Source organism: Rhinopithecus roxellana, chromosome 12, assembly GCF_007565055.1.
Source record: "Rhinopithecus roxellana isolate Shanxi Qingling chromosome 12, ASM756505v1, whole genome shotgun sequence".
Taxonomy (NCBI): domain Eukaryota; kingdom Metazoa; phylum Chordata; class Mammalia; order Primates; family Cercopithecidae; genus Rhinopithecus; species Rhinopithecus roxellana.
In genome coordinates, this window is record NC_044560.1 from 115,755,143 (window position 1) to 115,768,547 (window position 13,405).

The window sequence follows — 13,405 nt, forward strand, 5'->3', positions numbered from 1 at the left end:
TATTATTTACTGGAGACTTAATTTGTTGTATATCAAACGAGGATGCAGCTACCTCTCTATTAATAAGGAAGAATTAAGAGTTATCTAGATACTATTGTGTGTAGAGATTTGACAAAGGTATGGTGGCAAGTACTAATATGTCCCAGGGATCAAGGGTTGATGGATGCATACTACACAGAGTGATATGGACAACCACGTAGCTGGACCTAAAGTTTAATTTTCCCTGTACATTCCACTCATGTTGTCTGGAAATATTATGTCTTTGGGCCATATTTAACTGTGAGAAGCAGATTTTTACATGAAAATGTTGATCCATATCATGTGCCTCTAAAAACACTTGCTTCTGCCCATACTGCACCAAATAGCAGCATGAGCAGAAAAAAAGTTTTTTTCTGCACTGGTTCATAGAACAAACATGTGTTCTCCTTTTTGTTTTACAGGAAGATGCTGCATAGTTCTTATTTTGGAGATGTCACTGACACTGTGCAAAGCAGTGTACTAGCTGCCAGGGGAAAATTCTATAGTCATATTTCTTTTAAAAGTTCCAATATGCTCCCATGACACATGGCAAATTCCCAATTTTTCACAGCTCTAAAGCCAGACAGTATATGTGTGTGTGTGGTAAGGACATGAGGCTATGGATGGGGAACATCTCAAGGGCAGGAATCAGGTCAGTGGCATCTCTTCTCAAGCCCCACCTATACACAAAGGCTCACTGTAAGAATTAAAGAAAGAAGAAAGAAACATGTATGGTGGCTTACTAGTCAAGACAGGTTTTAGAGAAAACAAACCTGAGAGGGGTTTCTGGCTGAGTTAGGTAGAGGCTCACTCTCTTACAGACTAAGAGTTTTTAAAGGTTTAGGGTGGGAGGGTTTATCAGAGGCTTGGACTGCTTCTGTGTCTCTTTGTTGTGCTTATCTGGGAGGGAGAGTTGTGTGTCTGTTCCCATGCATCTTTTTGCAGCTGCAGGCATACCCACCGAGTCTGCATTTAGCTTTCCTATCTTAGTGCACCTGAAGGCAAAGGTATGTGCTTACTAAGGCCCACTGTTTTACTAGGGCCCGTTGGATGAGGGTGAAGTTTGGCAATAACTCAAGAGACTTTCCCCCCACCTCCCTCTGTGCCTGAGCTGTCTTATCCGTGTTTCACCGTCTGCTCTTTCTGGCTGCTTGTAGTTAGCAGAGAAGTGATTTCCTTGAAATACATGAAGCTAGAAAGGGAGTTGGAACTTAAAGTGGCGGTGTTTGTCCGAGATGACAGTGGTCCTGCTCTGTCACTCACTATGTCTTTAGTGAATGAATGAAGAAATGAATGGCTGCCACCTTCACTTTACCTAGGACTCTTCTTTGTTTCTCTGCCCCAGACACTCACACGGACCCTATGGAATCCTATATCCTGCTGGACAAATCACCCCATGGATCTAGGTGAGGCTGTGACTCGGGCCAGGCCAGCAGTGACCAGCCCCGGTGTAAACAGTTGTGCACAGAAAAGTACCTCAGAGTGGAAGGATTTTAGACATGGGGTTCGCATGTCTCAGATGGCCCCGGAGGTACTGGTCCAGGCTCTGGTGCTCCTGGGAGGCAAGACTCAGATTCTGCTCCATCTCCTCCCCTCTCTGGGCGGGTCTCTGGCATCTCTGGCCCATGAGGGTCAATCTGTGTGGAAGAGACAAGCTCTGAGCACGTGTGGGTCTGAGGTTCCTCTTCCACGCAGGACTGAGGTCTCCTGCTCCTCCCCAGCTTCCTGTCCGGCCCCCTAGCCCTTCCCCTCCACTCCTTTCCTGTTCTCTGCTCACACAGGGAGCCCAGGAAGCCTCAGCCTCAGACATGCTGCTGCTGCTGCTGCTGCCCCTGCTGTGGGCAGGTGAGTGACTGCGGGGAGGGGGGTTGTCGGGCTGGGCCGAGCTGACCCTCATTTCCCCACAGGTGTCCTGGCTATGGATCCAAGAGTCAGGCTGGAAGTGCAGGAGTCAGTGACAGTACAAGAGGGTTTGTGCGTCCTTGTGCCCTGCACTTTCTTCCATCCTGTACCCTCCTACACCAGGAATCACCCAGTTCATGGTTACTGGTTCCGGGAAGGAGCCATTGTATCGTTGGACTCTCCAGTGGCCACAAACAAGCTAGATCGAGAAGTACAGGAGGAGACCCAGGGCCGATTCCACCTCCTTGGGGATCCCAGTAGGAACAACTGCTCCTTGAGCATCGTAGATGCCAGGAGGAGGGATAATGGTTCCTACTTCTTTCGGATGGAGAAAGGCAATACCAAATACAGTTACAAATCTACCCAGCTCTCTGTGCATGTGACAGGTGAGGCACAGGCTCCAGAAGTGGTCACAAGGGAAGGTCATGGGTACTACAGGGCAGGGCTGGGATGGGCCCCTGGTACAGGGAGGGGTTTAGGGGTAAAGCCTGTCATGCTTAGCGGGGGAGCTTGACCAGAGGTTGATCTTCTCTCAGGCCCTCACCTGGACCCTCCCTCTTGATTCTGCATCCCCTGCTTCTTCTCACTAGACTTGACCCACAGGCCCCAGATCCTCATCCCTGGAGCCCTAGACCCCGACCACTCCAAAAACCTGACCTGCTCTGTGCCCTGGGCCTGTGAGCAGGGAACACCTCCAATCTTCTCCTGGTTGTCAGCTGCCCCCACCTCCCTGGGCCTCAGGACCACTCACTCTTCGGTGCTCATAATCACCCCACGGCCCCAGGACCACGGCACCAACCTCACCTGTCAGGTGAAGCTCCCTGGAGCTGGTGTGACCACGGAGAGAACCATCCAGCTCAATGTCACCTGTAAGTGCTGGGCCAGGATGCTCGGGTCCCTGAGTGTGTAGGGGAGACAGGATGGGCTGGTGCTGGGGACATTTAGTGTCCTGGGGGCCTGGCTGAGTTCGGCAGTTAGAAGGACGTAAGCCCTGTCTCTTCTGCATTTCTGTGGCTTTGGCAGGAGTAAGGGAAAATGCCTACCCTTATCTCATCTCTACTCCCAACTGAAGGAAATCCTCTCTTCCTCTCTTAGATGCTTCACAGAACCCAAGAACTGGTATCTTTCTAGAAGATGGCTCAGGTAGGAAGGCGCCTCCCTGCCTGGGGCTGTTACTGGATTGAGTCTGTGTCACGTTTGGTCAGATCTGGACTTTCAGAGTCAAATGTTCAGAGGCAAGGCCTGCAGTTAGACACAGGTAGACATCAGGCACCTCGGATAAGGATATTTGGGGATGACTAGCAACTTCCTCCTTGCCCATCCAAATAATGCTCTTTGTCTCCCTCCTGTCACTGAATGTCTTGGGGTATTTTATTTTATTTGTTTATTTATTTTATTTTATTTTTATTTTTTTATTTTTTTTTGAGACGGAGTCTTGCTCTGTCGCCCGGGCTGGAGTGCAGTGGCCTGATCTCAGCTCACTGCAAGCTCCGCCTCCCGGGTTTACGCCATTCTCCTGCCTCAGCCTCCGGAGTAGCTGGGACTACAGGCGCCCGCCAACTCGCCCAGCTAGTTTTTTTGTATTTTTAGTAGAGACGGGGTTTCACCGTGTTAGCCAGGATGGTCTCGATCTCCTGACCTCGTGATCCGCCCGCCTCGGCCTCCCAAAGTGCTGGGATTACAGGCTTGAGCCACCGCACTCGGCCGGGGTATTTTATTTTTAATTGATAGATAATAATAGTACATATTTGTGGATGGCATAGTGATGTTTCAATACTAATAATGTATACTAATCAGATCAGGGTAATAGCATATCCGTCGTTTTGAACATTTATCATTTCATTGTGTTGGAAACATTCAATATCCCCTCTCTAGCTATTTGAAACGATCTATTATTTTTAACCATAGTCATCCTACAGTGGTATAGAATACCAGAACTTACTCTTCCTTTCCAGGTGTGATCTTGTATCCTTTAACAAATCTCTCTCCTTATCATTGTTCCCCTAAACTTCCCAGCCCTTATTATTCTCTGTTCTCCTTTTTACTTCCATGAAATCAACTTTTTTTAGCTTCCACTTATGAGTGAGAACATGTGGTATTTAACTTTCTGTTCCTGGCTTATTTCATTTAACATAATGTCTTCTAGTTCAATCTATGTTATAGTGAATAACAAGATTTCATTATTTTTTATGGCTGAATGATAATCCATTGTGTATATATGCCACATTTCCTTTATTTATTCATCTGTTGTTGGACACTTAGGTTTATTTCATATCTTCCTATTGTGGATAGTGCTGTAATAAACACAGAGGTGCAGACGTTTCTTCAATATACTGATTTCCTTTCCATTACATAAATGCCCAGTAGTGGGATTGCTGGATCATATGGTAGTTCTATTTGTGTTTTTTTGAGGACAAAAAACTACATATACTAGTAGTGGTTATACTAGTTTACATTCTGGTCAAAAGCATTTAAGAGTTCCCTCTTCTCTACATCCTCACCATCATTTGTTAATTTTCATCTTATTTTTATCATAGTCCTCCCAACTGGGGTGACGTTACCTCATTGTGGTTTTGATTTGCATTTCCCTGGTGATTGGTGATGCTGAGCATTTTCATATATTTGTTGGCCATCTGTATATCTTCTCTAGAGAAATGTCTGCTCAGATAATTTGCCCATTTTTAAATCAGATTGGGTTTCTTTGCCATTGAGATGCATGAGTTCCTTGTATATTGTGTATATGAATCACTTGTCAGATGAATAGCTGACAAATATTTTCTCCTATGCTGTGGGTTGCCTTTTCACTCTGTTGATTGTTTCCTTTGCTGCATGGAAGCTTTTTAGCTTGATATTATCTCATTTATTTGCTTTTGCTTTTGTTGCTTGTGCTAGCAAGGTCTTACTCATAGAATATTTTTCCAGACCAATGTCCTACAGCATTTTCCCTATGTTTTCTTCTAGTATTTTTATATTTTTGTGTCTTACATTAAGGTCTTTGATCCATTTTGAATTGATTTTTGCATAGGATGAGAGGTGTGAGTCTAGTTTCATTCTTCTGCATATGGCACCAGTTTTTCCAGCATCATTTATTGAAGAGACTGAGTGGGACTGTAAGACTCTCCTTCCAGCTGGAAGTACAGGCAGCAGGGGTTGGTTTCTCTGCTGTTCAGGACCCGTGTTCCAGCCAATCCTGGGCCCAGGCTCCATGCAGCTCTAATTGTGGTATCCAGCCATTACTGCAGGCTTAGGGGAACGAAGATGGAGTTACAGTGATGAAGAGGTGCGTGGCCACTGGCCCCCAGAGGAGAGTGCACTCCAGAGACGGCTGTGGTCTCGAGATGGTGCTGTGTTGCAGCAGCTTGCCCACAGGGGCTGGTTAGGAAGTTGGGAGTGCACACCGTGTGCTCCGAATCCAGAACCGTGCAGCTGCATGAATTCCTGGTAGCTCTTCCAACTGTGCTCAGAGCTTGTAAGGACTATAGGATGAACCTGTAGTAAGGAATGTAGGTATCTGCAGTGGGCACTGGAGGTTGGTTGTATTCTTCTGCTTATCATTTCCCTACAAGGGGAAATCCTTCCTGTCTCTGGGACAATCCACAATCTGGGCTGGGGAGAGGGAGCTGCAATGTCTGGGTGCCTCCATGCTGCCCTCCTTGGCTTCCAGTTACCACAGGTAACTCTCCACTCCCCTGCTGCACTACAGTACTCTCCCTTCGACACTCCACTCAAATCTTTGCTGTTTGTTCATTGCCTTGGTCCTTTCCTGCCTGGTGGGATGGGGGAGGATGAGCTCCAGGCACCTCTGGTCAGCCATTTTGCTCCAATGGGGGCATTTTTTAATAGGTTTTATTTTTCAGAGTAGTGTTTGTTTCACAGCAAAATTGAGTGGAATCTTCTAGTCACTGAACATCTTGGGAGCATTTATAAATGAACTTTATTTTTCATGAAAAAATTGAGCAGAAGGTACAAAGACTTCCCATATGCCCTCTACCCTTACACATAGTTTCCCCAGCCATCAGCATCCCCCATCAAAATGGTACATTTGTTACAATCAATAAACCTACATTGACATATCATTGTCACCTGAAGCCCATAGTTTACATTAAAGTTCACTGTTGGTGTTGTACATTTTACAGGTTTCTAAAAAAATGTAGAATGACATGAATCCGCCATGAGAGTATCATATAGAATAGTCACACTTCCCCAAAAATCTCTTTAGGGCATTTTTTTTTTTCTATTGTCCATACCTCAACCCTTACCCCTGACCTCTGTCCAAAGACCAGTGCTCTCTCCACTGCCTTATTCCAATTAATAATGGCATCTGGTCCCTCAGTGGACAGTGAGCCCAGTGAGGGCGGGAATAGTTCCCTCAGCAGTTGTCATCAAACTGTTGACAGATGATGCTCAGAGAAACGCCCCTGACTCTGAGTGTTGGGATCTAGAAGGTACAGCCAGACAGGTCCAGGAGAACTGTCTGGGTCTAAGAAGGTCTGAGAACCACCTCCCTGCCCCACCCTGATTCCAGGTGCTTTTTAAGGCCAAAAGGATCCCCTTTGACCCTGAGGGGTAGGGCCAGTGGGAAGAAAGAAGAGACAAGGCCTATCAGCATTCCAGTGCTTACTCTCTCTCTCCTTCTCTCTCTCTCCTTCTCTCTCTCCTTCTCTCTCTCCTTCTCTCTCTCCCTCTCTCTCTCTCTCTCTCTCTCTCTCTCTCTCTGTCATCCAAGAGGCTCAGAGCTTCACAGTCCTTCAGCGGCTATTTCTGAGGTTCATTTCAGAGAGCCCGAGGGTGGAGAGGAAACTGGGTCCTAGGAGCGATGGTGTTTTGTGCACCGGAGAGAGAGGGTGGGAGGTGAGAGGTATCAGGTGTACTGTGTACTTCATCTCATGGTCATGGTCCATATTCATGTCTATGACGGATGGGAAGATCTAGGAGCTAAACTCCATTTTGGAGGTGAAGTCACCCCTCTCTACATGCTGGAGAAGAGGATACACATACCTGTTTATCCAGATTAGAGTTCACCCCATGTCTTTTTTGTCTGCAGGGAAACAAGGAGTGGTTCAGGGGGCCATTGGGGGAGCTGGTGTCACAGCCCTGATCGCTCTTTGTCTCTGCCTCATCTTCTTCATGTGAGCATTTTCTCTGGGTCAGGCATGGACCAGAGGTGAAGAGGATGGACCTCGTGTAGAAGGGTGCTGGAGGGGCTGTGAGGGCTGGAGAAAGGGCAGGGGGTGTGGTGATCTACAGAAGCCAGCCTGTAGCCACTGGGCTAGGCATGGGTCTATGCTAGGGCCCTGGTCTCAGGTGTCCAAGGAGTGGGAGGTAGAGGAAGACCTTGTTACTAAGTTTTGTTTGAAGGCTCCAGGATTAATTCCACCCCTTACCTGCCAAAGTCCGTCATTCCAAGCTCATAACAGTGGCCCCACAGCCTGAGAAAACCAGGCTCAAAGACCCTGGTGTCTCCCATCAGAGTGAAGACTCACAGGAGGAAAGCAGCCAGGACAGCAGTGGGCAGGATCGACACCCACCCTGCCACAGGGCCAGCATCCTCGGTGAGTGATGGGGCATGCTGGCATCCAGGATGCCCTGCAGACACCTCCTCCCAAATGGCCCACAGTCATGCCCCATTCAGCATTTCCAGAACTGAGCTTATTGTCTTTCCTGCTGTTTAACAGTGTAGGTTGTTGTTTTGTTTTTGTTTTTTTGAGACAAGTGTCCCGCTCTGTCACCCAGGCTGGCGTGCAGTAGCACAACCTCGGTTCACTGCAAGCTCTGCCTCCCAGGTTCAAGCCACTATTCTGCCTCAGCCTCCCAAGTAGCTGGAACTACAGGCACCCACCACCACGCCCAGCTAATTTTTTGTATTTTTAGTAGAGATGGGGTTTCATCATGTTAGCCAGGATGGTCTCAATCTCCTGACCTCGTGATCTGCCCACCTCGGCCTCCCAGAGTGCTGGGATTACAGGCATGAGCCACCACGCCCGGCCCCAACAGTGTGGGTTTTAATATTATTCAGGTATGTTGAGGCCAATAGATCAGGAGATTATGGCCATTGAAAAGACCATTTCTTGGCCAGGCGCAGTGGCTCATGCCTGTAATCCCAGCACTTTGAGAGGCTGAGGTGAATGGATCATGAGGTCAGGAGATTGAGGCCATCCTGGCTAACACAGTGAAATCCCATCTCTACTAAAAATACAAAAAAATTAGCCAGGCATGATGGCGGGCGCTATTTGGGAGGCTGAGGCAGGAGAATGGTGTGAACCCGGGAGGTAGAGCTTGCAGTGAGCCGAGATCGTGCCACTGCACTCCAGCGTGGGCAAGAGAGCAAGACTCTGTCTCAAAAACAAAAAAAAGAAAGATAGTTTCTTATTCACTGTTCCCAAGAGGAGAGGATGCACCACACCATGCAAGGCGATATAGAAAAGCACCAGGGTCAGTCAGGAAGCAGAGGGAGCAAGGGGAAAATGGGACAAGAGCCTTTACTGTGGCTTTCATCGAAAATAATGGCCAAGACAGGGTAAGCAAGGTAGGCAGGTTTAGGATTGGCTACTTTGAACAATTTCAGCAGACTCGGGTATAGGAGTTGTCTCTAGTTGTCTGGTACGTGGTCCTGGGTTTATTAAGAGGGATTGTGGCCTGGAGTGTAAAAGCTCAATAAAGGATCCAGCTGGTAGTGTGGGCTTTAGATTGACTGGTTTGCACACAAAAGGTGCACTTGTATGCAAGTCCTTTATTAGCTCTAGAAATCTACTATCCCTGGGAGAGGTAGTCTCTCAAGGCTCAGCAATGCCCCAGATGTCGAAACATCAGGAACACTTGGTTGACACACCCCTAAATATACTTCTCCTGATTGGTTCTCTGTCTCACTAATGGCACTCTTGTCCCCATTACCCAACCACAGACATGGCCCTCTCCTGCCCCAGTCCTCCATCTCTTCTTCCTGTGCCAGTACGCTACGATGCATGTCTGAGCTTCCTCTGAACACAGCTTAACACAATCACTCCTTCTGAGCTGAGATCCCCTGTTACTCCTTATTCTGCTGCAGCCTCACCTCCCATTTCTCCTCTCCAGAACATTACCTCCCTCAAAGATCATCGTCCCCTCATTCCCAAGTTTGAAATGCGCTGCTTCTCCACACTCCCAAAAGGCTGGCATTCCAACAACTTGGTCTGGCATTTAGAGCAGGAAAACCAGAGGCCCCTTCAGTGCTATGCTCCCCCAACATTAGCCACTCAATCACCTCAAGCAGAGCAAGCTTTTTCATCTCAGAATCATTGCTGAGCTGTTCCTTCCTCCTCATATGCCTAGTAGCTACCTGCCCAACTCCAGTGCATCCTTCAAGCTCTGATTTTTTTTTTAATTTATTTAACTCTGACTAAAGTGAACATCACAGTAAAGTTTTTTAACACAGGGTCAATAAGCACTCATTCATTCTGCAAATATCTATATAATCCCATTTGCCAGTTGTTCTAGGTCCTTGTGCTATTCTGTATTTTTATAAACATGTATTTTACAAATATAAAGTATTCCTCCTATCAGAGGCTTAACATCTATTGGGAAAAGGGATGAAAATAATGAACAAATAAGTAGTGCAAATATACATGAAAGAGGCATGAAATAAGTGCTATGGCAGAAAATGAAACGGGAGAATGGATTGGACAGTCCTGGGGGCCAAAGAGTGGCCTTTGGGCAAACAGCTGCAGGAAGAAAATGAGTACAGTGTGAGCAGTAGAGAATCATCGAGGAAGCAGCAAGTACCATGGCTCTGAGGCTGGAGCACGTCTGACGTTTTAGAGGAACAAAGTAGGACAGTGTGGATAAGGCAGTGTCGGGGGTGGGGTGTGGACTGAACAATGGCAGGTAGGAAATGAAGCTGAAGAGACATAGAAGCTGCAAATATTGCAGGGTCCTAAGTCCATCATAGTTCTTGATGCATTTAGAGCAGAAGAGTGACATGAACTGACACTCATTTTAGTGGGAGCGACTCTGGTTGCTCTGTGAGAAGCTCTAGGACGTAACATAGAAGAGAAGATACCAGAATAGAGGATACACGGATAATCAAGCCAAGAGATGACTGACTCAGACTTAGTCCCAAGTAAGAATCATGAATCTAATGTGGAGAAATTGGGTTCCGGATACGTCTTGAAGGTGGAGTCAACAGTATTTGCAAATGCAGTGATAGAGTGCATGCAAGGCAGGAGCAAAGATAGCTCACGGGCTCTGCTCGGTAAGTGTCTCAGATGTCATAGGTGGCTCCACAGATATCATAGATGTCATGGATGTCCAAGAAGACCCCCATGGATGTCATAGATGTCTATAGATGCCAATGATGGTGTTCATGTGACTTACTCAGAATTCAAACTTAAAGAATCAAATTGCCAATGATGAAAATTGCCAACCTTGAAGGAGAAGTATATTTTCAAGTGTATATCAAACATTATTTTGGTTACTGTAAGTGTGAGGTGCCTCTGAGACATCCATGTGGAGATGACAAGTACCAGGCAAGTGTCTGGAGCTCAGAAGAGGGATCCATGTGGGAGACACAGAGGTTAGGGGCTTCCATATCAACATCCAATAATGGATGAATCTACAAAGAAGAGAAGGGGTCCACAGACATAGCCCTGGAACCCTCCAGCATCGAATGTTAGGGAGATGAGGTGTAAATGGTGAGAAAGCTGAGAATGAGTAGCAGCCAATGACCAGGAAATTGCAGGCTCTAGTGTTGGTGGCCAACGGAAGATGGGGCTTCATGGAGGAGAGGTTGGTCATTTGTTTCAAACGCTGGTAAGTCTGGTAAGACAGAATCTGAGAAATGGCTATTTGAATGTAGCTAAGCAATATGACAGCAAAGCAGATCTGATCTTCTACTGGAGAAAGATCCCTTGACTAGAGAGAGTTCAAGAGAGAATGGGAAGAGAGGAGGCAGAATCTGTGAGTTGAAGGACTCTTTTGAGAAACACTGCACCAAATCTAGAAACAAGCAATGGGCCTGCACCAGAAAATGGTTGTACCCTGTAGACTTGCCATTTCTCCAGCATCTGCTCCTGTGTCTCTCAGGATACCATGTTCCTGTTTGTATAGAGCTTTGCACCACGTGAACTAACTACATTTCCATAGCTTCCCCTACCACACCGTGAGCTCCACAAGGAAAAGGCTGCGTTTTATCAGATCTCCATCATTCTACTCTCTCCTGTTCAGCTGCACACTGTCACAATTTGCAATTACCAGTCTGTTTCTGTCTTCATACCCTGCAGTAGTAGAAATCACAGGGCTCCTGCTCTGCTTTGCTCCCTTCTCAGGATCCAGTTCCCAGCACAGAGGAGGTCCCAGAGACTTGGGACTGAGTTCAGAGTCAACAGATGTGTGACTTTGGAAGTTACCTAAGCTCTCTGAGACCTAGTTTCCTGGTCTGTAAAATGGATAAAATAATAGATGCCAAAGATGATGTCAGTGTAGCTGGTCATAATTTTTCCACATTAGTCCTGTGAATATTCAAGAGAATTGGGAATCAATCAATACGTGCTACATGTGTTAGATAATGAATAAGTAAAGCCTTAATTAATAAACATTTGATGAAAGAATGAAAGAGTGAATAAATGTTCATTTTACTTCATTGACCCTCTTTGCCTTCTCCCGGTCCCGCTCCTCACTGCCCTGCTCTAACCCCCTTCTTTCCTCTCCATAAGAAACACCAGAAGAAGTCCAAGTTACATGGCCCCACTGAAACCTCAGGCTGTTCAGGTGCCGCCCTTACTGTGGAGATGGACGAGGAGCTGCACTATGCTTCCCTCAACTTTCATGGGATGAATCCTTCCAAGGACACCTCCACCGAATACTCAGAGGTCAGGACCCAGTGAGGAACCCACAAGAGCATCGGGCTCAGCTAGAAGATTCACATCCTGTACAGGTCAGGGACCAAAGGCTGATTCTTGGATATTTAACACCCCACAGGCAATGGGTTTATAGACATTATGTGAGTTTCCTGCTATATTGACATCATCTTAGACTTTGTAAGCAGAGAGTCGTGGAATCAAATCTGTGCTCTTTCATTTGCTAAGTGTGTGATGTCACACAAGCTCCTTAACCTTCCATGTTTCCATTTACTTCTCTGTGAAATAGGTACAAGAAGTCCTATCTCACAGGGATGCTGTGAGCATTAAATAAAGGTACATGTGGAAAATGCCAGTCCTTGTGCACTGGGAGTTTGCTGCATCCTGGTTCCTTCCCCCTTAAACAGAAGTCATGAGTGATATTTGATCCCTGGAACTATATCAGCAACATGTCTATCTCACTTGCTGCTCAAAACCCCACCATCTATTTCTTCACTGACTTGCCCTCCAACATCATCTCTCTCTACTCCTGAATCTTCCTTTCCATCCCACCTGTCCCCTACTAAGATTTCTGCTTTCTTTATGTCCTGCTACAGGGAAAATCACATATTAGCATTTGGGGAATTTTCTAAAACTCAGAGCTAACCATAGTCAAAATAGTTCCCTAGATCCCCAACCCACAGGAATAATCTGAAGCTTCTCAATGTGACATTCTAAGTCAGAGATGGTCAACCAGTACTAGCAAAGGGCCAGATAGTAAACATGTTCAGTTTTGCAAGCAATATGGTCTCAATTGCAACGATGTAATTCTGCCGTTGTAGCACCAAAGCAGCCACAGACAATCTGAAAATGAATTATATGGCCATGTTCCAACAAAATGCTATTTATCAAAACAGGCAACCCATGGGCTATGGTGTGCTGACCTCTATTCTCTGTTGTTCTGAATCTCGCTCAGTCTACTCTTCCATTGCCACACCCTACACTCTATGGACGCCATTCTGATGCACTCCTCCCTGTCTGTTTGAATCCACATGCCTCCTCCAAGAAGGGCTGTCACCATGTCATTAGCAGGCTACCATATTTTTATCCTTCCAAATGACCTCAAAGGTAGATGTCCAAATGGAGATGGCAGAAAGAAGAAGCTCACAATCATCCTCCTAAAAAGCCCAATTAAAATGATAAAAATCAGTTTAAGAAAACCAGCCCCAAATTCATCAGCAGCACCCAAACCATGACGGGTGAAAGCATTATGCCATAAGCTCATAATGCCCTTTAGATAAACAAATGGAAGATTCTAGTGTTGCTTAAAAAAAAAAAATGCGTGGGTCAGGCACGGTGGCTAACGCCTGCAATCCCAACACTTTGGGAGGCCAAGCCCCGACCCCGCCAGGCTGTGCCTGCCTCTGCCTCCCCTGCCCATGGGAGTGGCGGGTGCCCCTCCAGGGTCCACCTCACCCAGCCCAGACCCCCAGGCGGCTCCGCCCCATAGATGGGAGGCAACTGCCCAGGGTGTAGGGGCAGTGAGGGCGCTGCTGACTGAGGGACCTGCCCCATCCTGGGGAGGGAGGGTGAGTGTGTCGGGGAGGGGACAGCACTGCAGATGTCAGAGGTGGGGCTGGAGCAGCACAGGTTTCCTCTGGTTACAAACCACTCCT

At 46.8% G+C, this 13,405-nt stretch overlaps 1 protein-coding gene across 1 annotated transcript; it reads left to right on the forward strand.

The window, feature by feature from the left end:
- Nucleotides 1-940: 940 nt before the first annotated feature.
- On the forward strand, nt 941-12,100 carry CD33 (CD33 molecule). Its single transcript, XM_010369598.2, is given in 10 exon segments — nt 941-1,025; nt 1,364-1,424; nt 1,800-1,863; nt 1,926-2,103; nt 2,105-2,306; nt 2,511-2,789; nt 3,016-3,063; nt 6,965-7,049; nt 7,391-7,472; nt 11,607-12,100. Coding segments are annotated over 10 exon segments (1,248 nt in total). The 5' UTR covers nt 941-947; the 3' UTR covers nt 11,778-12,100.
- The last annotated feature ends 1,305 nt before the right edge of the window (nt 12,101-13,405 follow it).